At 44.3% G+C, this 23,753-nt stretch overlaps 1 protein-coding gene across 1 annotated transcript in view; it reads left to right on the top strand.

Annotated features, from left to right (window-relative positions):
- Positions 1 to 20,274, top strand: part of BMP3 (bone morphogenetic protein 3) — a 31,144-nt gene extending 10,870 nt beyond the window's left edge. Inside the window, 2 exon segments of the mRNA XM_009279311.2 lie at positions 11,296 to 12,206; positions 20,071 to 20,274. Coding sequence (XP_009277586.2) covers positions 11,296 to 12,206; positions 20,071 to 20,262 — 1,103 coding nt within the window. The 3' untranslated portion in view covers positions 20,263 to 20,274.
- Positions 20,275 to 23,753: the final 3,479 nt, after the last annotated feature.

Raw genomic sequence — 23,753 nt, 5'->3', positions numbered from 1 at the left:
TGGCGCGGCGGCCCCGGCCGCTCCCCCGCGGCTCGCAGACCCGGCTGCGGGCGCGCCGCCGCCGCGAAGGGAAGGGCAGGGCAGGGCTCCCGGCTGGGAGACCTTGGCCGCTCTGCCGACTAACCTAGCTGCCGAAGCAGCTCGCTGTCGGGTGACGCTGTGCAGGCAAATAGGCTTCAGTGCTGCAGAAATGAAGGTAACGGTCCGTTCGTACCCCGTGAGTGGTGCTAGTCCTGCGCGGCAGCTGTCTCACTGAGCAGCGTATCTGTTTTACTGCCCGGGGAACTTGATGTAGAGAAGAAGATGAGGAAATTATTAGAAAAGTAACGCGTCCTGCAGCAACAGTCGTGTATTTTAGGATATAATGTTTATAATTGCCTCCCATATTTTAATTACCGGTTTATCTTTTCAACTCTATATGCAGCGTCTCCGCCATGTGGTATCTGAGTACCATATGAGGGAAGTGGAGTAATTAATATATCCTCTCTGGAGTCTCCTTTTATCGGTGTTTTGCATGTGTAGCTTCTGTTGAAGCCAAGGGCTGATTTGCATGTGATAGAGCAATAACATGGTTTGGCAATCCTTTAGACTATGTCTACAGAGTACACATTTTGAGACCGTGACAGTACTGGCAATTAGGGGCAGTGGCAAATGAGTTTAGCTGAAGCGTAATTTGTGCATGGTAAATACTGCATCTCAGCATCTTTGGCAGTGGCACTTAGATCTCTACGTGATTATAGACTGGCATGCACAGGTAGATTTACGAAAACGTAAAGTCATTTTTCATAAAGGGTGGGGGGGGGCATGTATTTAACATGGCAGCATCCCAAAAGAGCTGTGCCCTAGCAGAAAGGGAAGATGGCACTGTCTTGGCGCTGCATCCCCCGACTCCACTGTTCTGCTTTTTGTGCACCTGACCTCTGCAAGGGCTGAATGGAAGTGCCAGAATCCAAACATGACCCTCGCTGGGATACGCTTCCCAAATCCACTGCATCCCAAAACCTTCCTGTTTGTATGACAACTGTTGTGCCGTACATAGCAGCCCGATTTGCCAGTCTTACTTTTCATTGCGCTAGTGGATTGACCCACCGTCTTTTTCACGGACAGGCATCTATCAGTAAAACTGCTTGTTGTGTGGAAGTTTCAGTGACCTGCATCGATTCCTTCCTCTCCCAGAAGACTGAGAGCTGGGTGCCAGACTTCCCTTAGTTTCTTTGCGAGTCATTACTTCTGATTCTTCAAAGGCAGCGATGTCTATTATAGGATAGCTCTGCACAGAGATCAAATACCACGAATAACCAAACGGCTTTAGTGTCTTAGGATTCAGCCCTACAAATGCTCTCCATCATACGTTACTGCAAGTATTTCTGTCCACAAGAGAGGCTTTAGAGGCTAGAGGCGTAAATACTGTGGTTTTGGAGGATGGAGAGCTGGGACTCCCCAGTTGTTGCTCCTACGAGGGAACTCTCTTGTCTTTCTAACATGACCGTTTTTTGCAATATAAAGTCTAATGTATGTTGCTTTGTTCTGAAATAAGCAGTTCCCTCACTGAAAGAGGGGAAGTTTAATCCAAAAAAAAAAAGGGGGGGGGAGTATAATCCCAGCAGGGTGGTATTTGCTCCTTTAAGCATATCTGATTAAAGACATTTATTGGTCTAAACCTAGAAGGTCTTTGGTTGAAATTCCATCTCTGTGGTCTTTCCGATTATATTTATGCTCTCACTTGACATTGGGTGGCAACAGTCCTATAAACACACTATTCACTAATCCCTTCCCTCCTCCTCCAATACTTTCACAGTTCAAGTGCCAAAGCAATAAATTGGAAGTGGTTATAAGTTTTTTGACACTTTTATAAGTATTTATGCAAAATATTTAACCCATTAGCTGTTGTCTTTCTCTCGCCATAGGCGGCAGCAGCTCATTTTGTATGGTTATTGATGGCAGAAAAGTGCATTTGCGGGAAACCCTTAGGTCAAATGTTCCTCGGCGCAGTGGGGGGAGTGAAAAGGCTTTTTCTGGTTTCTGACTTCTTCCTTGCGCCCGACTGCCTGGCCAGCCCTGCGATGGAAACGACGTATCTACAGTATTTCCCTTTCGAGGTAGTTTGTTTCCAGATCCTCTGCTCTGACTGTTGCACTCTTCGGCTGCAAATTTCAGTCTCCCACAGGCTTCCCCTTGTCCTTAATGTGGCTGCATCAGTTAAATTAATCAATTATGTTGCCTTTACTCCTTCAGCACATTTTACCATCCCCGCTGCGAGCCCCTTCCGGAGACAGCTTTTTGTCTGCGATGAGCAGAACTTCCCTAAGAATCTGCCCATTTCTCCTGCATCTACAGCAAGAGGCCTTGAAGGAAATCTTTAGTGATTTCATTTGCAGTTTAACCATACATTTTGCAATTTAATGGTATATTTTCAGGAGAGAAACTGTTTCTTTTCTTGAAACACAACTCTCAAATGTGGCTGTGAAACCCTTCTGTCCTCGCTTTTCCCCTGGAGGGCTTCTGGCTCTTCTGCAGCGCATATGCAGTGCATAGGAAAGGCCTTTCCCAGATCTCCCAGGTAACCCACCAGACAATTTTTTGAGACCCTGTTAAGATAGCATGTTGTGTGATGAGACCAAGAACTGGTAGGATTTGTTGAAACTCATCCCTGTTTCTAGTGCAAGGAAAGTGGTGTTGCATATGACAACTGTGGTCTTGCAATGGACAGCCAACAAGAAAGAATTAAGACATGATTAATCAAAAGAAGCGTCCTAACGACTGTTAAATGCAAGTTTTTCTTTCCGTGGCTCAGTCCTCCGAGGGGATAGGATGAGAGCTTCAGTCCTCTGAGGGGATACGATGAGAGCTTCAGCCCTGCGTGGGCACCTCTGAAGTTTCCATCCTACGCTGCCCTGAAATCTCTCGCGCATCAGATTTCACGACTAGGCTGGATTATTAGTGGTTTGTTGTTTGGGCTGGGGGTTTTGGCCTTTGATTTTGGTGAATGTTCATGTGATCTTCTATTCAGGCAAATTTGTCTTCCATTAATCTTGCTAAATTATCTCAAAACATAATTGTTCAGTCTGAGTCACTCAAAAAAGGAACCTTTGATGCCCGTGACAAAGCTGAAAGAAACCCCAGGCCCCAAATCCATTATAAAGTGAAGTAAGGATGTACATCATCCACAGTATATCTAGCTACATTCCAGCGCTGCTCTCTCTCATGGACTTAACTGCTCTAATTTGTTTCTATGTATTTGAGTCAAAGGATGTTCAGCCCATGATTTCTGTGGCAGCTGTGTCGTTGTTGTGGGATGTTTCTGGGACGATACCAGCAGCCTTTGTCTTGCTTAGGCCAGGCCTCACAGCGAGCTCTGCTTCAGTAAAAATCCTAAGACAGAGCCTTTTCTGGTTCTTTACCTGTGGGTACCACAACAGCGAGTGGTTTTCCATCCCTTGTGATTCTAGACAGCTAGGAAGAAGGTCACACGATATGTGAGTTAGAGCCGAATACATTGACAGTTCTGGCAAGCATGCTCTTAAACTATGGTCGAGTCTGCGCATCCGTTTCTGCACACGACCATTCTTTTCTCCTGCCAGTTAGCGAAACCGCTGAATGGCCAGACCTCCAGCTGATACAAATCTGCTTACCTTCAGTGCTTCCCGTAGAGGTGTGCTGATCTGCAACTTCTGAGGCTCAGGATCTGGAGGAAAGATACAGCACAGAATAAATAAAAGAGAGCGGAAAGATAAAAGCCTCAAACGCAAGACTTTCAGTTTGCTTTTGAAAGCACTTTTAATCATAGCATCGCTAAAGGAACATGTCTTGCAAATGAGTCATTTAAAAAACTCTGCTTTAATTGGAGGGTCCCTCTAATGATGTTATAGTAAAGCTATACAGTCAGAAATTACTTTAAACTCTTTTTTATTGACTGAATTTCAAGTAATTTTAGGTATTACACCTGCCCCTAGGCCAATTCTTGTGGTTTAAGAACTACGTTCTCCTCCTTTTCAAAACGCCTTTCTTTCCTTTGTTGTGCTGTGAAATGCCTATGCAATCAGGGGAAACCAAGTACTGCACAGGGAAACCAGCTAGTCACCGGCCGCCATCAGCCTGCAAAAAGCAGTACGGGCCAAATTCTAGCCTCTTTGAGCTCTAGTAACATTAAAGGTCTTTTTTAATGAGAGCTTCAAAAACATTCAGGCAGGAGATGGTGAGAGTGTGGGGGTTTTTGGTTTTGTGTTTTTTGGGGGGTTTGGGTTTTGGGGTTTTTTTTTGCTGTACCCCCTATAAATAAAATGCAAGCAGCAGCATCCTGGTAGTTTTTAGGCAGAAGGAATTTGAAAACCGTTAAGCTGTGATTCGGGCAGGCTGGGCCCAAATCTGGAAACTTTCTCTAAGGCAAATGGGCAGGATCCGTAGGTTTGGCCTCTCAGGACCAGACCCAGAATTTGAATTTTCTGGCTTCTGTTACCACCTGTCTCGCTGTGCTGTCATGCGCATGGATGACCTGTGCTCACAGTCCCCGGTTAGTCACAGTTTCTCGAGCACGTCACTTCACATGTGAAGAGTTCTGGCCTCAAGGGGACAGACTGTGCACAATTTGGTTTTCATACAGCCAACCTAATGCCACCAGCTCAAGTGGAATTAATCACGACTGTGAGAAGGAGTAGAGTTGGCTTTTCGTGTTACCTTTCCCAGATTTGTGTACTTTATTGATGCAACCTCCTCGCTTGCTGAGCTTATGCTAGCTTTGAGTTCAATATTGTGTTTAGTTTTCAGACCTACGGTGGTCTTCCTGCTTAAAATACATAGGAGAGAGATCATTTGCCCACTGTGCAGCACATTTATGATGTACAATGTGCATATTTGTGGTTTTCATATCATAAAATCCACATGTAAGTTAGATCCTGATCATGCACTGTCGCTGCTTCTTGAAGTTCTTTAAGTAGCTGACAGCTTTAATCAGAGTGGTGGACTTTTTACTTTTTATATCAAGTTACTAGCTGCTATGACCTTACCTGCTTTGCTGAAAGAATTAATAAAACGTGTTTGGCACCAAGTCCTGTGCTCTTTAAAAAGAGAGAACTGGATCCTACATTTTTCTTTTGCAAAATACTCAAATTGGTAAGGGGGAAGCAGCAATCAGGTAAGAGCAAAGGTGGGAGAAAAGCTTCCAAATTTGTGTTCCTGTTCTGGAACTTTTCCCCATTTCCAGCTGTGAGTGAACTTTTGTAGCTGGGCTATGAACCCATGAAACCAAAGTTTTACAATGGAAACACTGATATGTTCTTAACTGTGCACTGGCACAAGGGCACCGCTTTAATATCTCATTTAAATGATGGCTAATGATGACTATATAACTAAATAGTCCTCGTTATTGCATCCTTTTTCACCCGTGGGATAGATTTGGCAGTCCATAAAAATGTCAGTGCATCCTCTGTAAAGGTAAGCACACCACATGTTAGTGGAATTGAGTGGACTCATTCCAGCTTATTGATGCCTGGAAATGCCCCTTGTAACGCGGATATGTTCATGCCGGTGACGTCAGTCTCCACAGACCTACTGCTTTTTCTTAAAATACCTTTTTAATGCCAGTAACAGGCAATCCATACAGCTGTGGGTTATTGCAGGAAGGTGAGAAAGCACGGGCCATGCCTCTGAAGATTCAGCGGGTACATGTACTTCAGCTGTAGTGCACGCTCTGACTTGGTGTCTGGGTGACAACCACCTGTGTGGTAGAGTAAGGGTTTTCTGCTTTAGGCCTGGAGAGGCTGTACCTCCCGTCTCCCCCCACACCGGAGAGCTCTGTTGTCACTTGTGCAGGAGACTGGGGAAGTGATGCTGGCCCAGTACAAGCTTTGCCATGGTGCTACTGGGATCTGGGTTTCATTCAAGCAAGGGGAGAGCGCACAGGTGAATAATGATTTGCATGTTGGCTGAGGAGGCCAATAAATCTGTAGCCTATCCATTTAACTGCATGTACCTTCCGAATTATATTCTACATGAATACAAACAATGAGATGTTCTCCTTGTCGAGTATCTTTCTGCCCAGCTCGTGGCTGCCGCTCCAAAGCTCTACACTGTAGAAGCGAGCCATACTAATGGTGCAGTGATGCTATGTCTTACCTATTGCAATTCCAAAGAGCTCTGTCAATTCCTCATCAGGCTGGCAGCAACATATGGTGATCCCTTGAAGGGGAGCAGAGATTGCCGGTAAAATCTGGCCTCAGAGTATCTGCAAGGTAGCAGTGTATTCCTTGCATATAGCTCTGTTGCACATATTTTTCCTTTGCTTGTTTCCTCTTAAATCTTCTCCTTACGTGCTTTGTTGCTGAGACGTCTTCTGCGCTTCCTTTTTTGTACTACAAAAGAGCAAAGCTGAGTTAGCAGAACTCACTTTAAGTAAGAAAGTACTAAAAGACTTAGCTCAAGTAGCGGTGCTTGGATAGAAATCTGCTGCTCGCAGAGTTGGGAAGTGTATCAAGTGAGCCAGGGAAGTTACATTACAGCTGCTCAAATTGAGTTGCCACTGAATTGCATTGTATACTGCTGCAAATGAGTGTGAGGTTTACTAAGTACAGCTGCTCAGAGATAGCAGACGGAATCTTGCCAGGCAGTAAGGTCGTGGACCCGACGGCGAGTTTGCTCCAGCAGCTGCCTGCAGTGCAGGGACACCCAGGGTTCGTAAGATCTTCCCACCGCCGCTGTATATTAAGAGCCAGCCCAGGCAGAGGGGGACCTTCTGTCCAGCATCCCTCTGAAAGGTCGTATTTCAGCATCAGATCCTTGTCTATGTCTGCAGCAGACCATTTCTTGTCTGGGCAACTAGCACCAAGAGAGCTGCTGCAAAGCTGCTGTTTTCACCGCTTCTGTTTGATATTGAAAGCATAAGAAAAAAGCTATTGTGATGACATGATCTTCTAGGGCAAAGGTTTCTGGGCCTGTGTTTCGCTTTCTTTCACCTGCAAAGCTGACTTTGTCCTTCTAGACCAATAGAAGGCTTTGTTGCAAGGAGATCTTGTTGCCTTTGAGACTTTAAAGGTCTTGTTATAGAGGGCAAACTGGCCAGAGGCCTTAGCTGGGCTTAGTCAGTCTGCCTCTTTCCACTGGCTACTGAGCAATTGTTGATGGACTTCATCCTGCAGTTTAGCCCCCTCCTCCCCTGCATTTAACATGGAGTTATTGATGACAGCATCCTAGGAAATACCATTTACTGAAGATTGACAAGGTATTAGAATTAAAGCCCTACTTAGATTTGGCTTGGGTTTTTGTTTGGGGTTCTTTGGGACTAGCGAGGGGGGAAATTAGTCACTATCAAACTGTTTATATGAGAGGCGTTATTAGGGTAAGTCATCGTAAAGACTAAAGCTTCAGCTCATATCAGTCAGTAAAACTTCACTGGTGTCAGTAGAGCAAGCCGGGTGAGGCTCATGGAAAGCTTCCCGCATCACAATAAAATTTGGTTAGATGCTACTCGATACCTCCTGACATTGGTGAAAAGTTTAAACTGTGCTCCTGGCCTTGGCTAATAGTTTAAACTGCGTTATTGTGGGGACAGATTTTCAGCAGTTTCTGTCCTCTGGGTTTAAGGACGAAGTTTCATTTAAGTGAAATGAAATTTTCCTGAGGAAAAGGTGCATTTGTAGATATTATAAAGCTGAATCTTCCTTGATGTGTCGGTCATTTTTAAGGGTAATGACTAGCCTGGGGAATCCTTATTTCAGTGCATTGCTCACATCTGAGAGTGACACGGGCGTTCCTAAGTTGTGACAGAAACCCAGGTCACACAGTTCGGTTTTTCTGAGCCAGAAGCCAGCAAATCCGTAGACATCTGTGCTGGCCACTAGTAACTGATTTCAAGACGATTTTGCAGACTGAATGATCTGAAAACTCTTCAGAGCCATTTGTGCTTGGAGGTCGTTCAGTGAGAAAATAGCACCACCTACTGCAAGTACTTAGTCTTGGATGTAGAGTTAAATACTAGGAGTGGCTTCTTGAGTTTTGCTTTTAATCAAAACTATATATTCCTCCTGTGTCTGTTTCACGCCATCTAGGGTTTCTTTATAAACAAAAGCAGCTTGTTTTGTGTTCCGCTACAATATGCCGATTTAGAACAGGCAGTATTTGTTAAGTGGAATTCTTATTAAAAATTCAAATCAAAACTTGTCATTCAACATACAACAGTGATTCAAATAATAACTTCTTTAACAGGCGCTCATGAGACATCATAAATTCTGGTTCCTAAGACCGATGTACTTAGTGCTCTGCCAAATTACATATTAACCTTATTATGTTAGTGATTACAGACCAAGCAGAGGTCAGGTCCTCGTGTGTGCTTGGTACAAATGTAATAAACAGCCGGTTTTGGCTTGAGTAGGCTCAAATTCAAAGAAAATCTAATTTCCCTGGGCATAAGTAATAGTTAGAAACTGGATGGGTTTGGTACGTTATTTTTCAGCTATTGGGAACTTATGTGATCCACGATCAGGTTGGGCTCAATGTGTAAACAAGGGTGTCTTCCATAAATGATTTGGCCTTTTTTCCCTGTTTCACTGAGAAAAGCGTATGGGGTTTTTTTCCCTAATTTCATGAAGCAATGCATGTGATATATTGGTGGGGAGAAGGGTTCTGTCTTTCTAGTGAGACCGATTCCTGCTTTTTTAATGTATTGGTTAGAATATTGATGAGAAAAAAATGTTTAGAAGAAGAGGCCACTTAGATTGTTGGGGTGAGGAGGCAGAGGGAGAGTACAGTCTTTTGCTGGGCTTACCTGAATGGCGTTAGCAGTTGGGATATCGCAGGCTGGAAGCACAGAATGTCACCCAGAACAGAAAGCTGTCAAAATCTTTGTAAGATCAGTACCGGAAATGATGTCTTCACTTGCTTGGGCAGGGGACTTATTCCAGTGTTTTGAGAGTGGAAGCGGGGAGGCTGTTCTTCCCTACTCCACGGGCATCTCTATGCTTGCCATTGCTTGGAATTAAAAAAAAAAAATAAAAAAGAAGAGCAAAACTCTTGAAAAATTCTGTAAATTATAACTTCTCTTCAGCCTCTGGAGAGAGTTTTGACACGCCATGATGTCAAAGAAGCATTTAACTCTGTGTTCCCTTGTTTTCCTAATGTGTTGGGTTGTTTCCAGCCCCTTGGGGGGCTGCAGACCATCCCTTTGCTTTACTATATTTGACTTTTCCATACAGCCTGGTTTTATAGCTCTCAATAGCACCTTAACATTTGGATCTATACTTCTCTCATTCTGAAGTACAGATGTAACTGCAGTCCGAGCAGGAAATTTTAAAACAAAAATTAAACCTTGCCCCCAAGCCTTTCTATTGCACCCTACAGGGAACTGAAGTAGCCAGCCATCTGTTTTCACAGGTCAGCCTGTGTTAGGAGTGCATCTTTGGGTTTGTGCAAGATACCTGTGGTTAGATTGACTTCTCTAATTTCACAGCTGCAGAAACCCCACTGTCCCCCGCATCCCTCCTAATCGATACAGTAACATCCCGACCATGAAGAAAGGATTGTCCTTGGCTTGTTTCCCTCTTCACAGAGGCAAGTGAGTGCAACAGCTGCAGAAACCCCACTGTCCCCCGCATCCCTCCTAATCGATACAGTAACATCCCGACCATGAAGAAAGGATTCCTTGGCTTACCCCCCCCACCCCCCCCCAAACCCAAGACATTTTGGGTTGGCTTTCTTTTGGTTATTGGGGTTGCTCTAGTACTGTCCACCTACCTTCACCTATACTAGTAAATACTTTCTAACTCTGACCGGCATGAAAATTGGTGAAATGTCCTAGGCGGAATGACTAAATTTTTCCCAGTGTAATTGAAGCAGTCCTGGGCCTGATGATTCTAGAGTGAAACTTCGGTTGTGATTAGTGTCTGGCTTAGCCCAAAGGCTGTCAGACCAGCTTGTGTGTCTTTAGCTCATTATCGATGGTGCATCGTCTCTTTCTCCAGAGCCGAGATCCAAGCTTTAAACATGATTAAACAGTGATTCTATCCTGGTGTTTCTTCTCCCCACGTCTTTAGAGGTGAGCCACATTCCTTCTTTGTGTGCAAGGCTGTTGTCAATAACTTTATACTTCCTTCTGTGCCTAACTCCAGCCTTGCCGCTGTGAAGGGCTCTGGGTCATGAAGACCCAGTTGCACATGCAGAGGTCACTGACCACTTGAGGGGCCAATAAATTGGTCTTATTGTAACAGAGGAATGGTTAATATTGAGAGAAAACATCCTTTGTAACACAGGATTTCAGTTTGTCTTTTCGTTTAGCTTTTGAAATATGTAGTACTTTCTATGTTTGCTTACCTGGTTTGCATCCTGATATACATAGGTAGCTGTACCAAACGTTACGTGGTTTTGGGTCCCTCTTTAATAGTCTCTTTGACATCTTTCGAAGCTAAGAGTAAATGCCACCCAGGCCCCAAAGTCCCTGTCTTGTAGGTGAGGCCTGGATCACAGTGGAGCAGAGTGGAATGTTTAAAGGAACCAGCCAGGCTTTTTTTGCATTGAACAGCTTGGCAATCAGAGCTTAAGTGACTTACCTGGCAGTACGCTTGAAAGCCTGTGGCAACACCGAGAATCACGGCCCGTTTCAATCCAGGTTTTTCCTCTTCCTCACTGCCACGTTGAGCCTCTACTAGTAGGGAAGAAAATCTTTTCTTTCTAACTGAGGCTGTGGCTCAACGGGACAATGGAAGTTTACAGACAATCCAGTGCATAGTGAAGCCCGCAGGAGCCTTTCTCCAGCTTCAGCTAGGTCTGGGCTAAGGCATGGTTCAGTGCATTGATGTCCCATTGATGCCCCACTTGTCTTGGACAAAGAAAGACAATTCTTTAGTCAGGATAGGGCAGCCATAGTCACCTAAGTGCATTTTGAGAGGGAGGGGGTTGGAAATGTTACGGAAGGAGGAAAACAAAAGAGCAAAACCTCACTCTGGCATCACTCGGATTTCTGGATGATAGATGAAGTCTTTAGTGCATCTGTTACCGAGGTGTGTTCCTGTGACCTAGTTTGTTTCCTGAAGTCAGAGGAGTAGTAATGTGTGAGGGAAAGGAGCAGGAAATGTATGAGTATTTCTGGATGGAGATAGGTATTACAAGGAAACCAGACTGAAAGTGTGCGATTTACGGTCACCAGTTTACCAGCTTGGTTATTTTTCTGAATAGCGACCTAAACCTGTTCCCACAGCACTGCGTGAAAATTTCCCATGAACTTAACATATAACGTAGAAAGTAATGCGCTCGGTCCTTTCTCTATAACATTTTGAAATGCCCATATTCTTATCTAAGTATTTCTTCTTCTAGGGAGCCCTGAAAGCCAGGAGATGTACGTTTTTAACTTGACGTCACTCACCGAGTCTGAAAACGTCTTGTCAGCTTCGGTGTATTATTATATTGGTGATCTGCTGCATGTTAAGTGGAACTGTTCCCAATCCAGAGGCTGTTCTCGTCACGGGCACAGGGAGGCTGAGGTTCAGATACATCTTTCAGTTTGGACCTTTCCTTTTGTTGGGAACCACACTCGGAGCCTGGGACATTTCCTAATAAATGTCTCCGCTGCTTACCAGGATGTCCTTTCCTGGCAGTGGAAGGATATCACTCATCTCCTTCATGAAGCGAAACAAAACAATGAACTCCTGATCAGTGTCAAAATGGATCTGACCAGCCATCACCCCTGGAAAAGGGCACCTTCTCGCTATGAACCCTACATTCTGATTTATGCCAATGATTCTGCTATTTCAGAGCCAGAGAGTGTTGTCTTTAGTTTGCAAGGGCACCGTCATCCTCTGGCAAGGGTCTTTTCCAGGCCAGAAAACCACGTGAGGAGCAGCCTCGGGAAGCAGCGGCGAAAACGCTCCACCAACGTCCTGTTGCCGTTGCAGAATAATGAGCTTCCAGGAGCAGAGTACCAGTACAATGAGGATGAGAGATGGGAAGACAGAAAACCCTACAAAACCTTCCAGCCACGGTTAGCAGAGAGGGCAAAGAGTAAGAAAAAGCAGAGGAAGAATCATCACCAGAAGAGCCAGACTCTCCAGTTCGATGAGCAAACGCTGAAGAAGGCGAGGAGGAAGCAGTGGAATGAGCCAAGGTATTGCGCCCGGCGTTATCTCAAGGTGGATTTTGCAGACATTGGCTGGAGTGAGTGGATTATTTCCCCTAAATCCTTCGACGCCTATTACTGCTCAGGGGAATGCCAATTCCCAATTCCAAAGGTACCGTCTTTATCGATTCTTTTGCACTGTCTGTTACCATAAACTATGCATTTTCTTTCCTGTGTCAGTAAAAGGCAACTGGTCACCTGTTACATGTTCGGATCTAGTAAAGAAGTGATATCTTTGTCTTGTGCTGCAAGGAGTAGTGGTTAGAACAGCTGGTAAAAAGATAGACTTGTAAAGGTAATTAAAAAAATATTACATGGTATTAGTTTTTTGTCCAGAACCCAAATTGCCATAAAACATTTCCTGAATAGTGCTTATGATGTGTGAACTTGTTATTAACCTGTTTAATAAACGTAATACAAGCCAGATCCAGAAAATGGCTTATTAGACAGTAGTCGTTAATGCCTCGAAGGAGCGTCTGCTGCCAGACCCACTCTGGGGTCAGTCAGCATAGCACACTCTAGGAAAAACCTGTGCCTTAGGAGGCACAACTGTCACAATGACAAAGAGACTCTGTGGAGCTATAGGAGCGCTTGGGATACTCTAAGTGTAAGCAAGAGAGTCAAATTAATCACCTCTGTGCAGGCCAAGTGGATCCAAAAGCAGTGGCCAACTGACTTTTGAAATAGCCTCTGTTTTTTATGAGATCGTTGCATGTGAGTAGCAAGAAAGGGTCATGTGCTCCTAGCCCGGTGGCTTAGGTGGATGAGCTCAGCTCCTTAAAATGAAATGCCCAATGTCATTATCAGCATTATATGGACCCCCCTGGAGTCTACCGAAACCTGAAAGTAGGATGTGGTATTTGAGGCTGGCCTAAAATGAGGGGTACGCACAAATAATGCCTACAGGAAATGTCAGTAAAGATAGGGCTTTTGGTCTCACTTGTAACCTCACGTTCAAGAATCTTTATTCCTGCCACAGTGAAGCCTTAGCAGTTAGTTGCGAAATTTATGTGGCATTTCAGTGGCTTAAGGACCCAAGGGAGCCACCCTTTGAAAATGACACGTGGAGAAATGTACCAAAGGGGATGGAACCCAGAGAAAGCAAGCTGAGGAAGGCAGGAGTCTTTCTTTGAAGGAGGAGATGACTTACCTGACTACCTCTAACTGCAATGGCAGGCTTTCAGGTTTTGGATTAAAGGAAAAAATGAAGGGGAACAGGAAGAGATAGAGTCATTACCTTTGAATACATTGCATTGGGCCTTTTACTTTACTGTTAATGGGAACTGTGCTCTGTCAAACCAGTAACTCAGCATACAGGTTAGAAATTTTAAAAGCGCCGGACTTGGACTTCTTCCATTCTAACTTTAAGGACACATAAATTATAAAAATGCCTGCTGTATCCCTCTGCTTAAGACTGGGTTAGCATTTCTAGTTGCAGCTTTAGTTAGAAAAACTTCATCCCAACCATAAAAGTGTTGCTCTGATTTTTTTTTTTAGGAGAAAATGGTACATGATACTTAAACCGGAAGAGTTAAAGTACTCCAGCAAAGGAGTACCTCTGCTTAAGACTGGGTTAGCATTTCTAGTTGCAGCTTTAGTTAGAAAAACTTCATCCCAACCATAAAAGTGTTGCTCTGATTTTTTTTTTTAGGAGAAAATGGTACATGATACTTAAACCGGAAGAGTTAAAGTACTCCAGTTCAAAGGAGTAAAAAAAAAAAAAAAAGTGTCTCCAGTTCAGCTGATCCTGGCCCCTAAAATACTCTTCACTTAAAATGAGACGCCTGCTATGGGATACCATCGGTATTACAAAAGAAACAAAGCAAAGAGTCAAGTACGCATCAGACAATCAGTGATTCTACTGGAGGACAATTTCAGTCAAGTTCTGTATTTCTGATGATAAGAAGAATGTGTAGCAGCTTCTTAGAAAGGCTTCAAGGTGTCTTGTTATAAGTCGAAAAGTGTTTAGGTTCCCGTTGCCTAAGGTTATTGGGTCTGGCTCTTTCGGCTCTCAAAGTAGTAAATGATAGCTGAGGTGCTGATGAACTCGCGGGATCTAGCACTTGCTAGAGAATAACCATTTCAACCCAGTCACTAGAAATCTTTTTTTTTTTTCTTCCATTTGGCAGACATGCAAAATAGGTTTCTACCTTCTGAGGCAGAAAAGCTCTCTTTTAATAGTCAATACATAGCATATATTTCAGGGTTAGCCAATGCCTGATGTGGAGACTGGGAAGAACCCCCCTTTGCCTGTAGGAGAGTCTGGATCAAACCTCAGATTGCTCAATAATCATAGAATAGAATCAAAGAATCATTAAGGATGGAAAAGACCTCTAAGATCATCGATTCCAACCGTCAACCCAACACCCCCATGCCCACTAAACCACGTCCCTAAGCGCCTCATCTAACGTCTTTTATCATAGAATAGAATCATAGAATCATTAAGGTTGGAAAAGACCTCTAAGATCATCGAGTCCAACCGTCAACCCAACACCCCCATGCCCACTAAACCACGTCCCTAAGCGCCTCATCTACACGTCTTTTAAATAGCTCCAGGGACGGTGACTCAACCACTTCCCTGGGCAGCCTGGTCCAATGTTTAACCACTCTTTCAGTAAAGAAATTTTTCCTCACATCCAATCTAAACCTCCCCTGGCACAACTTGAGGCCGTTAACGTGCATGCTCAAGAGCAAACAAGGCTTTCTCAGAAACAGGTTTCGATGTAGTGGTTTTAGAAGCCCTTGTTACTGGTCTCTCCTTGCTCCGACTGAAATCTGTTCCTGCCGAGAGCTGATGGGAAATAACAAATTTAAGACAGAAAGCAAGTCTCTCTTAAGAGTTGAGGTGAGACGTTGAGAACACAGATTGTCCAGCAGCAAAAAGCATAATGTATCTTCATGGAGATGAAGAAACTCTCAGAAATCCGAAGTAGAGTAACGATAAAGAAGCACTGTAATAAAAAGGTTCCTATTCCTTACACAGAGCCTTTGTTAGCACCTGCAACCGGGCAATCCCTAATGTGCTCCATAACCTCAGGGCTTAATTCCCAGAGTAACTTCAAACCTCTGGAAAGAAACACAATGAGCCGTATAAATGCTCCTGCAAGTAAAGCGTCCTGAGATGAGTTTAGTACCAGTGGTTCTGAAGAGGCAAGATGAAGTTGAAGTTTAAACTTAGGTTTGACAGTCTGAGGCGTGAGAGGGAGGTACGAACAGTGCACACAGCTGAAGGGTAGTTAACAGGTATTGCTTGGGTGAAAGAGGAGTTCCAGCTTTGTCTGCGAGTTATCCATCTTTGGGTAATTCCCCTGAGGTATTATACTGGGCATCAAAAGATTTTCTAACATATAGAGCCAAATTTTTTTCTGCCAAATTCAGGTTCTCCTTTCCTGCAGATAGTAGCATTGGCCTCTGAGATTTCGTAGTTTAGCTCCATCTTCTCAAATAAGTAGACTTGCAGTATTGGCTACTATTATCATGGTAACTAGGTCTAGCAGTCCCAAAGGAGTGTTCTTCCTCCTCCTCTTCATCCCTCTGCTCTGCCTGGGATAGAGACGTACACACTATCAGAAGTGGTGCCTGCCCTGGAAAAAGCTTATAGTAGAAAAAAAGTGAGAAATAAACAGGAGACATGGGTAGGCAAATGTCATGGTTTAACCTCAGTTGGCAGCTGAGCACCACACAGCTGCTTGCTCGCTCCCCCTCCCCCCGGTGGGATGGGGGAGAGAATCGGAAGAGTAAAAGTGAGAAAACTCATGGGTTGAGATAAAAACAGTTTAATAATTGAAATAAAATGATAATAGTAATAGTAATAATAAGAAGAAGAATATACAAAGCAAGTGATGCACAGTGCAATTGCTCACCACCCGCCGACCGATGCCCAGTCGGTCCCCGAGCAGCGGCCCCCCCGGCCAGCTTTCCCCAGTTTATGTACTGAGCATGACGTCCCATGGTATGGAATGTCCCTTTGGCCAGTTGGGGTCAGCTGTCCTGGCTGTGCCCCCTCCCAGCGTCTTGTGCACCTCCAGCCTGCTCAGTCGGTAGAGCATGGGAAGCTGAAAAGTCCTTGACTAGTGTAAGCATTACCTAGCAACAACTAAAACATCGGTGTGTTACCAACATTGTTCTCATCTTAAATCCAAAACACAGCACTGTACCAGCTACTAGGAAGAACATTAACTCTATCCCAGCCGAAACCAAGACAGCAAATAAAGCACAGAGTTTAAATGTCTATGCTCACGTGAAGCAGAAGGTCTGATTGCCATGAACTAAGCCTGTAGCGCAGGCCTGCCAGGCCATAACCAGGACACCAGTTTTCTTCTACAAATTCCTACTAAGAGGCCTAATCCGGCCTTTCTGTGTGAAACTCTCTAGATTCAGTTGGGTAAAGAACTATAGCAGCAGAGCATTATAGTTATTTAGACACTGCGAAGATGAGTATTTGCTGCCATGTGCTGCAGAGAGCGCTAGTTTGTTAAGAGAGCAGGTTACCGAAACCCGTTGTGAGTCTGATTCCCTGAAAGCAATTGGTTGATTTCCGTCCTTGTTGGAATTCAAATTGTTCCTTTTGTGCGCTTTTTTAGTCGCAAAAACCAAAATGATCTTGTTTTCCAGAGAATGAAAAGCGAAATTATATAAAAAGGTGACGCGAGCGTCTTCTAGAGCCATGTGTTATTCTTGAGCCGTGCATAATATCTGGTGTTACTAATAAGACCGTGTTTGCAAAATGATACTATAACCATCGGGTAATAGCAAACTAATCTGTGCCTATGGGTATATAATGTTCCCTTGCTGAGGGTGAGCTCCTGAAGTTGACAACCTGTTGGGTAATTAAGAACAGATGTGCCTCTGCCCCACCCCCCACCCCTTTCAATCCCCAAATTTTCTGGCCTTACCCTTTTCCTGATTTCAGTTAGCTGGTTTGACTGCTGTCAAACCCACGTGTGTTGGGCTTGCATAATGCCGCAGAGCATACAGGCCAGGCAGACCCTGTCCCAGGTCAGGAATGAAAACTCGTAACTGACATCATTTGCCCTGCTCATAATACATCTCTAACGAAATTCCAACAGGGCAGCAAGTCTCCCAAGGATGCATGCAGCTCAGCAGATGCAGCCTGACCCACAGCTGGACTCATTCACAGATTTGGCAGTTTGGAGTCAGCTTGACATTTTTTCCTCCCGATGCTCCTCTCGCCCCCCCCTGCTTCTCCCTTCCTAAAAGAAAATCTCTGCCTGCTTTTCATGACCATGTGCTGGACAGAGCGTAGGCAGCCCACAGGCAGTGGCCCAAGTCACCCACCTTGTGCAGGGCATTATGCCAGTTCAGTACTCCGAGGGGGATTTCGGTTTTCTGAGAAGCACACGCCTTCGGATTTTACTCTAGTCACAGTTAAATTCCCACTGGCAGAAGCAGAGTTACACCAAAGCTGGTTATCCTCAAGAGTGCACCTGAAGGGCCAGGGGCAGCGTCTTGAAGACAGACTTCAAGTCTGTGCGGAGGATGTTCTTATTGTATGATACCCGTATCAAAGAGAGATACTTCTTTTATCATACAATGACAGACTGTATCCAGGCTATTCCTGCTGACAGCAGAGGCAATACTTGAAATCAGTTCTGTACAATTTAGCATTTTAATGGTACAGATTCCACATCTGAAGGGATGGGTTTCCGACGAGACCTTAACACGGCATATTCGGAGACCTGTTTTTAATTCCAGTACTACTGGCAATGGGAAGTAGGGTCTCAACAGATGTTTTACCTTTTGACGTCTGATCAGCAGGCTCAGGAGATCTGTTTGGCTCCCAGTTATTTTTGTGGAGAATGCTGCACTGCAGCTGAGTGAGGAAACAAGTCTGGATGCTACCGAAGCTATCACTTCCTTTTGCAGGCAGAAATGATACAGAAATCTGAATTGTATACTAATCTAAGACATTTTTTAAATCCCTATCAACTACTGCTGAGGAGTATAGGTATTCTTGAATTCAAAACAAACAGAAATGTTTTTATTGAGATCAGCTACCTAGATGTAATGTCTTTGTAACCATGCTGGGAAACCTACAGTCATTAAGAGGATGCTGCAACAAGCTTTGTGTTTGTATTTTAAACAAAGTATCACCACACCCCTGCATCTCATTCATGTGATAAGCTATGATAGTAAACTTAAACAGCAACAGGGGAAAAAGATCACACTCTGTATAATGTCTGCGTTTAAAAGGGAGTTCGATCCTGAGTTTACTTGGGAAAATTCTGAGTCTCTCAGAGGATAAACAGAAGCAAGGGATGTTCAGGATTGGCACCGTTTGTCGCCCAGCCTTCCTGCAGGCAAAATAGGTTCCTCATGAGAAGAAGAAAAAACACTCAAATTATGTCTAACATGTACATAAAGAATAGCTGAATGCTCCCCAGTGAATCCTTTTCAGTTCTGTGTCAAATGGTTCCAGTTCTCTCTTGAGACTAGGTTCAACAACATGATACTGAAAAAGTTCATTCTGATCCATTTCTGTTGGAATTCAAGGAACAGCTGTCTCCATGAGAAAGAAGGAGAATACAGCTGACATTAGTCGTGAGCTATGTTGCCGTGAGTAGGGACAGGCTAGACATCCGTGTGTATTGCCAGCAGAATTAGAAGCAGTTACTCCTAAATGTACTAACATGCTACACAGACGATACAGTGAGCCAGAATCTCACAGTTATTCCTCTGCTTTTTGCATGCAAGGTCATTAAGACTTGCAGCTCAGGTAGGTAGATATCTAACCCTTAAGACTGATTTTTCCAAAAGCAAATCATCTCTCGCTGCAGCAAAACTGCCAATTGCACATTTGGCCCAAATGATCTTATTCCGTCTATTTCTCAGTGGCATCTGACTGAGCATATTGGACTGTGTGATTCCTAGGTTCTACGTGTAAGAAGAGCTCTAAAAAGCATTGCTAAAGTTTCGCTCTTACAAAACCAAAAGTCTTTGGCTAAAAACTGCATCTTGTGCGTCTTTCATGCTCGCCTATCTTTCGTACAGATACTTGGATTTGGAAGGGTTTGAGGGTTCAGAGGTAAAACTTAGTATTTTTCATTTCTATGAATATGTTCATTTTTATTTTTATGAGTATATTAATGTATTCTGGTTTTGTGAACAAATACAGTTACCTCACTGGTCAGATTCACTTTTTGTTCATATCAAACCGAAGTGTGTTCCTATTTACGTGAGTATAAATCCAGGAAACTTTGTCCTTTGGAGAAAAATGTCACCTTAATATGAAGTACAACTGACAAGGGATTTGGGGGCTCAGTTACTCAGCAACGTCACTGATGGTGTATACTACAGATGAGAAGTGATTTGGCATGGAAGAATAAGCAAAACAACTTAACATTGCAGAAGAGCAAACTGGAACAATTAGCATCGTGGCGTAAAGTACTTCCGTTCTCTCATCTGTACACATCTTATCTGCTTTTGTTTTTCCTGACGCGCTTGCGTTCCACCAGTCAAACTTCCCAGCCTACAAGTTATGTTTCTTTTGCTCCCCTAATGACTCAGCCTGCTAGCACATTGACTGCCTCCCTCCCAGCCGAACAAGTTTTATGACTAAATTGCAGCCCACGTGTAACTTAATTGACTCAGAAGAGACTACCTTGATGTACAGGTACGCCTTGCTGCAAGGTCTGCTGCTTGGGCATTCTCCTGGGAAGGCACGTCCCACAGAGAGCCTGAGGCCCGGTCCCCAGCAGGACACTCGAGCTGAAAGCGGTGGCGCGGCGCTCGCATCCAGTGGCCAAAAGAACCAGACCAGATTCGCATTCCCTGCTGTTGGCTCAGGGCAGCTACGGTTACAACTGGAAATGGTCAAGTAGAAGACAGATTTTACAGCTAGTCAGCTGTGGGGTCTCTACAGGGCCCTTCTTCAAAAAACCCGTTTTGTTCTAGAGTATGTGGGTCTATTCTAACATGGGTGTAGTTACATTTTCTGCTGTATCTTTCTCTTGCAGGCCTTGAAGCCATCCAACCATGCCACCATCCAGAGCATAGTGAGAGCCGTCGGGGTCGTCCCGGGCATTCCTGAGCCTTGCTGCGTTCCTGACAAAATGTCTTCTCTTAGTATCTTATTCTTTGACGAAAATAAAAACGTCGTTCTTAAGGTGTACCCCAACATGACAGTGGAATCCTGTGCGTGCAGATAACATCTCGGGAGACCCTTTTAAAATGCTGAGGTGATCACTTGCTTATTGGGGGGGGGCAGGGGGGAGAGGGGGGAGAGGCGCGTGTTTCATGATACCTACTTTTTTTTTTGCACTCCCAATGCATTTCCTTTGGACAAAAAAGAAAAAAATGTAAAGAAATCCAAACAAAGAGGATGGAAATGGAATGGATTCCGAATAGCAATTCCAAGGAAAGAGAATACGAACTTCATTCGTCTCTGAATTTGACCAAGACACAAGTCTTGGCAATGGGGACTGACTGTTTCTGTTGAAATCAAGAGATGAAAGAGGAATTTGCAGAAGACTCTTCAAGATTTTTGAGACTGCCAGAAGGACATAAAGACTCTTCAAGATTTTTGAGACTGCCAGGAGGATAGACTGATCTATTTTTGTACAAGATTTTAGAAGCAGCGGTAGCTGTTAATTTTTGTCTCCGTTCTTAGGGTGACTAATGGGGAGGGAGATTAGAAATACACTATTCTTCATTTTAACGCTAAGCTTTCTGCCTTAGGTTATTGAGTAGTGCAGCAAGGAAGAAAAACAAATCTGAAAGCCTAAGAGCCTTAGATAATCCAACTTGGACATATATCTCCTTGGTATGACATGTCACCGACTGCATGTGTGTATTCATTTTCATTGACATATTCTTCGTAATTCAGCTTATTAGATGTCAGTGCCCTCGGTTGGAAGAACACAAAACACATTACTGCTGCGTGCGTATTTGCGGTATCTCAAAAGCAAAGACTTTTCTTTCATGCCGCTATGGAAACTCAGCAGGCCAAGGGTATGAAAGTATCACACTCAGTGAAGCGGCTGAGTGACTTGTTCATGACACGTATTCTAGAACATAGTTGCAAATAATCTATGAGTAAATCACGGTAGTTGATTCCTGGCGTGAAATTATTTGGTGCATAATTCTTATCTGTAGGCCTTCACTACGATTATTTGATCAAAACTGCCTCCGGTTGGTAAGTTTTGATTGTTACAGTAATCAGAGAGTAGATTTTTTTTTTTCTTATCTCAGTTCACTTCTACTCTGAAAATCAAATTTGTTGTGCCTATGCTGTCCATTTAAGATTTCTTACTAGCAGGTTTTGCACAATAAAAACACAAAACATTCTTTCAATGACTTTATCCACAAAAAATTCATTAGAGGAACTAGAAGCAGGAAAGAAAACATTTTATGAATCTCAGGCACAGCTGCAAAAAGTTTGTTCTGTTATGGAGTAAATGTTCACAGAAGTACTGTAGACGGAAACCCGGTTCCGTTTCCAGCAGCACAATCTATAGAGGATGATGTTTTTAAAAGCACTTTTGGCTGGTGAGAGCGATGTTTTAGTTTGCGCTAAGAGTAAACGTGAAACAGCCTTTTCCATAAGTTACCTATGTAACCGATTCTCTGAAATAGTGTATTTAAAGGGAAAGTATTCATAGGGCATAAATTAATTCCCCATCATCGTGAGAGTTATATTCTCTACTTTGGAGTCAGCAATTCCTCAGCGTATTGAAGGTGACAACGGTTTTCCTACGTACATGCCTTTTTGCAGCTTCATAGCTATTTGTGGCTAGTTTAAATGCTCGGTCATGGATTTTTGTATTTGGTCACTGGTGCCGTCATGTTTACCAGCCTGAGTAATGTGCATGTGCAAGGGTGTGAGAGGTGTGGAGGCGGAATAGGGAGCCTAGGGATCCTTTCAGCGATCACTTTTGACCTGCACAAAGTCTCAGTGGAAGCTGACAGGAGTTTAACTTAAAAAAAAAAAAAAAAGAAAAAAAGAACCACCAATTAGTCCCAGATGCAAGTTACGCTTACGGCCCTTTCCTTACCCTGCTGGAACAGCATACCCCTGCAGTCAGATTCCCAGAGTGCCACCGGATACATGTTTATTGGCTCCAGTTAAGCAACGCTAATTAGCACCGCTATCCAGCTTGATTGCTGTATGTTAGGATTCCAAGAGCTCTGTAGCAGTGTATTGCCTTGAAGGATCTGTTCCCTGGAACTGGAAAAGAAAAGTCGCCATTTCTTGAGAACAAGTGCCATCTTCAGCATATCAAAACCAAGCACTAAGTGTGAAGCTGTGTACATTTAGATCAAGGGTCATTTGATCCACTTCCATACGCAGGAGAAAAGTCAGACATTCTGTGTGCAAATTGGATGGATTTAAAAACAGGAGGCAAAAAGCTGTGCTTTTCTTCTGGCTGAACAGACAGACAGTTGCAGACGACCAAGAGCTTTTTACAGCTGTGTCTTGCTAATGAAAAAGAGTGTGTCTCTCTGGTGCGGAGCTGCGTGGGCTCCTGTCTTGACTTGAAGGACAGGCAGAAGTAGTGATGTGCACAGGCTGCCCATACCGTAGGGCTCACCTTTTAATCCACCGGTCTGTTCCTGGGCCAGGTGTCATTAGGACATGTGGAGAATGCCACTGGCTAAGCTGGAAGCAGGCTCGGATTTTCAGCAGACATCAGGCCCTGCAAGCAAAAACAGATGCAGTGGTTTCCAATAGTTGTCTTTTGTAAGAGCTGCACAAATAAGTCCATTGTTTATACGATTCAGTGTGACAATGGCTACTGTTAAAAAACACACAAGCCAAAACAAAAACCCTAACTAAATCTAATCTTCAATTTGTAGAGAGCTTGTGGCAAAACAGATTTCACAGAGCTCGACAAGCAACCTCAGCTTTGTGCCAATACGTCCCATGTCTTTGTTCAAGGTGAGCTGGCTGGTGATGAGTAACACTCTTATCGCCAAGATCATTTCCTTCACAGTATTTATGAGGCTTTTGAGGGGTGTACCTCTTGTCCTGAGTAGAAAGGTGGGAGCTGCACAGTAGCCCTCAAGAGCTGGATTTCTCCTCGCGTCGCCCTGTGCTAGGATTACAGCACGTTGCTTCCTTAGAATAGCACCAGACTACACCTTCCCAAACACAGTGCAGAGGAGAAAGTACTTCGCAGCTTTCTACCTCCCCACGGGAGGGCTGGGGGGTCATCCCACTGCAGATGAGACTGCTGCCCGGAGAAGGGGGAAAACGCTGGGGGAACAGGGACCCCGCAAGGTGAGGAGTCGCTGGGCCCCAGCCTGCCGCTTGCTGGGGATGAATTGGAGCGGCTGGCTCTTGGGCAGAAGGTCAGGACTGAGCCGAGCCCAGCTTGGCCTGTGAGCGGTGTCTGGCACAAGTAGTGCCAGCAGCAGGGCTCCTCAGAGGAAAACGCAGAGGTCAGACGCACCCTGGCCCGCCCCTTGAATGGTAGCAGAGTTACCCAGATCAGAACAGGGTGTTGGCAGCCAAGCTTCCCAACTTTTGCACTCCAGAATAGAGGCGCTAACTAAATATAGGTGTTTCCCCAACACAGCAGTCTGGGGCAGCTGTACTCTGAGTCGCTCCCTGGGACTGAAGCCAAGTTCAAGGCTATAGGCAATGCTTTCTCATCCTAGTGCTGTGATGAGACGGCCTGGAAGTGACCTTAAAAGCATC

The sequence above is a fragment of the Aptenodytes forsteri genome, unplaced genomic scaffold (genome assembly GCF_000699145.1).
Source record: "Aptenodytes forsteri isolate BGI_AS27 unplaced genomic scaffold, ASM69914v1 Scaffold467, whole genome shotgun sequence".
NCBI lineage: Eukaryota > Metazoa > Chordata > Aves > Sphenisciformes > Spheniscidae > Aptenodytes > Aptenodytes forsteri.
This window is presented reverse-complemented; position numbering and strand designations above follow the sequence as displayed.